This window comes from Trypanosoma equiperdum (assembly GCF_001457755.1).
Source record: "Trypanosoma equiperdum strain OVI genome assembly, contig: ctg_1184, whole genome shotgun sequence".
Taxonomy (NCBI): domain Eukaryota; phylum Euglenozoa; class Kinetoplastea; order Trypanosomatida; family Trypanosomatidae; genus Trypanosoma; species Trypanosoma equiperdum.
This window is the reverse complement of record NW_027123154.1, coordinates 1-2377: the sequence shown is the minus strand read 5'-3', so window position 1 is coordinate 2377 and position 2377 is coordinate 1. Positions and strand designations below refer to the sequence as shown.

The following is a 2377-nucleotide window of genomic DNA, read 5'->3' as shown; positions in this document are numbered from 1 at the left end:
CAAGTACCCTGGCGCTCGCACTATCCCTAAAGCTTCTGGCAGTGCCTGTATCGCCAAGTGGCCCCGCCTTTGACGAAGACCACGTCAAAAAGGTTTGCAAAGTAGCCAAAGCCTTAGCAGATTTCGAAGTTGTCGCTTTACCCAAGATAAAAAGCCTAATAAACCAGGTATCGGCAGCAAATGAAGCAGCAGTCAAAGTAAACCTGGCTGCTGCTAGCACAAAAACCGCCAACAGCCCAGCGCTTTATGCAGCAGCTGGCGGACTAGCTGCGGAGTGTGCAAACAATACAACTAACGCATTGGTTGGCCTGGCAACAACAGCGTCAAGTGCCGCAACAAATAGCGCCAAAAGAAGTGGCCACATTTCAGAGGAGATCGATATTCTAAGGCAGGCTTCAAAATATCTGAGCACAAGCAAGTGCATCGTTCAAAACGAGGTCAGCACAGCCACAGCAGCCTCCACTGTAACAGCATATGGCTGTACGGCAAATATTCTAGAAAAGACCGAAGAAAAAGCAGCAGTCGACGCCGAAGCGCTAGACACAAAAGGCTTCAAAACGTTAAGAGCGGCAACTGATTTGCATAGCAGGAGCTCAACAAGCTCCTGTATTTTTCTAGCGGGAGGGAACGATGCTGCAGCTCAACTATGGAAAGCCAACGGCGGAACGGAGACGCCAGTGGGCATAGCTCAAGATTTCATAACAGTAACACCGGACAGCACTACAACAACCAGAAAAGCTCAAATACCTCAACTAAACGCGCTAGGAAATACTTGGTCGGCGCCGGACACGACAACCGCGGAAAAATTTTACAACAAAATTGGAGAACTAGCAAGACACACACATAACAGCTGCGGCGATAGCCTAGACGAAGTACACAATGCCATTCTAGCACAAGACAAACCCAAGGAAGCATTACTTGCAATCATAAAGAAACCAAAGGGGGCGGCAGTCAAACAAACAGAAGATGAAATAGCCACTGCGCTAATCAACAGCGTGGAGCCAGCAGGAGCGAAACAGACCCAAAAGCTAAAGGAAAAAATTCTAAACACTATGGTCCCCGAGCTTGTGAAAGCATCAAAGACTCAAGCAAAACTAAGGACTCTGAAGTACCCTGGAGAAATACAGACAAGCACACTCGCAGCAATCCAAGAGTTAAAAACCAAAGTGGAAACTGAATCCAGCACTGAAAGCTGCAAGCAACCGGTCGCTACCAACCAGGCACAGGAGGAATTTTGTAACGCAATTGGAGACGCCAACAAAGACAAGTGTAACAATGAGAAACAATGCAGTTATGATGACTCTAAGGACAGAAGCAAAAAGTGCAAATTTGATGTGGAAAAAGCGAAAGCAAAAGGTGCCACTGTGACACAAGCTCAAACTGGGGGAACGGAAACAACAACAAGAAACTGCAAGGGGAAGCTACAAAAATAATGCACCAAGGTTCCAGAATGCAAATGGGAAAATAACGCTTTCAAAGATTCCACTTTTATTGTCAATAATAAATTGGCTCCGATTGTTTATGGCTTTACAAGTTTGGTGGTGTAGAGTTGTACCTGGATGAATTCCGTGACTTACTCCATCCAAAGAAGCGCCGTATACCCATTGTGGGGAATATTGCGGGGCTGGATGTTTTTTGTCAGAAACTCAACGAAACCGCATTCTTTGCGGGGCGTAGAGGGGGATATGGGGGCGGTTGTCCCGATGCAGAAGGGAACGACGGTGCATCACGAGTAGGGGGTGGAGTACGTATCAACTCTGTCTCGGATTTCCACCGTTGCTACGCAATGGCAGCGCGCAACTGTGTGACAAAAGCTCACCAGTGCAACGATGTAAGTTCTCGCTTGCACACAATATTTATATTGCAGCTGCACTTTGAGTTTACAGAGGTGCTCGACGGCTTCACCACAGCTCTTCCCTCCACCCTAGAGACAGGGGCTGATGGAGGAGGCTTAAATAATACCGCTCGTGATCGTAGCACCAGCTCAGCAAGCTCTACATATCTAACTAGACGCGTTACAAAAGATAGGATACTAACACTCAACTTGCACCCCTTACCAGATACAGCGCAACAGTATCAAGTCATTACTTAACTATATGTAAACACAGTTTTCTTACCTAAACTCATTAGTGGTGGAACTCATTTCTTTTCCTTAACTTTCGTTAAATTTCTTATATTCTAGCACTTTTCAATGAACCGTTGAGAATTGTTGAAAACTTTAAAATGTACTTGTTATTGAACTATGGACACAAAGTACAATGAAGATAGAGTGTAAAAATGAGTGCTATCTTAAAATCATTTTACTTTTGTTTAATTGGGTTATTTTGTGGATTTTAGTTAGGGTGACAATAATAATAATAATAATAATAATAATAAT

General features: G+C 44.6%; 1 pseudogene across 1 annotated transcript in view; it reads left to right on the top strand.

Annotated features, from left to right (window-relative positions):
* The window catches only part of TEOVI_000549500:pseudogene, a 1348-nt pseudogene extending 22 nt beyond the window's left edge, over nucleotides 1-1326 (top strand). The window contains 2 exon segments of the mRNA in view: nucleotides 1-1169; nucleotides 1171-1326. The exon segment at nucleotides 1-1169 is cut by the window's left edge and continues 22 nt beyond it. Coding sequence covers nucleotides 1-1169; nucleotides 1171-1326 — 1325 coding nt within the window.
* The last annotated feature ends 1051 nt before the right edge of the window (nucleotides 1327-2377 follow it).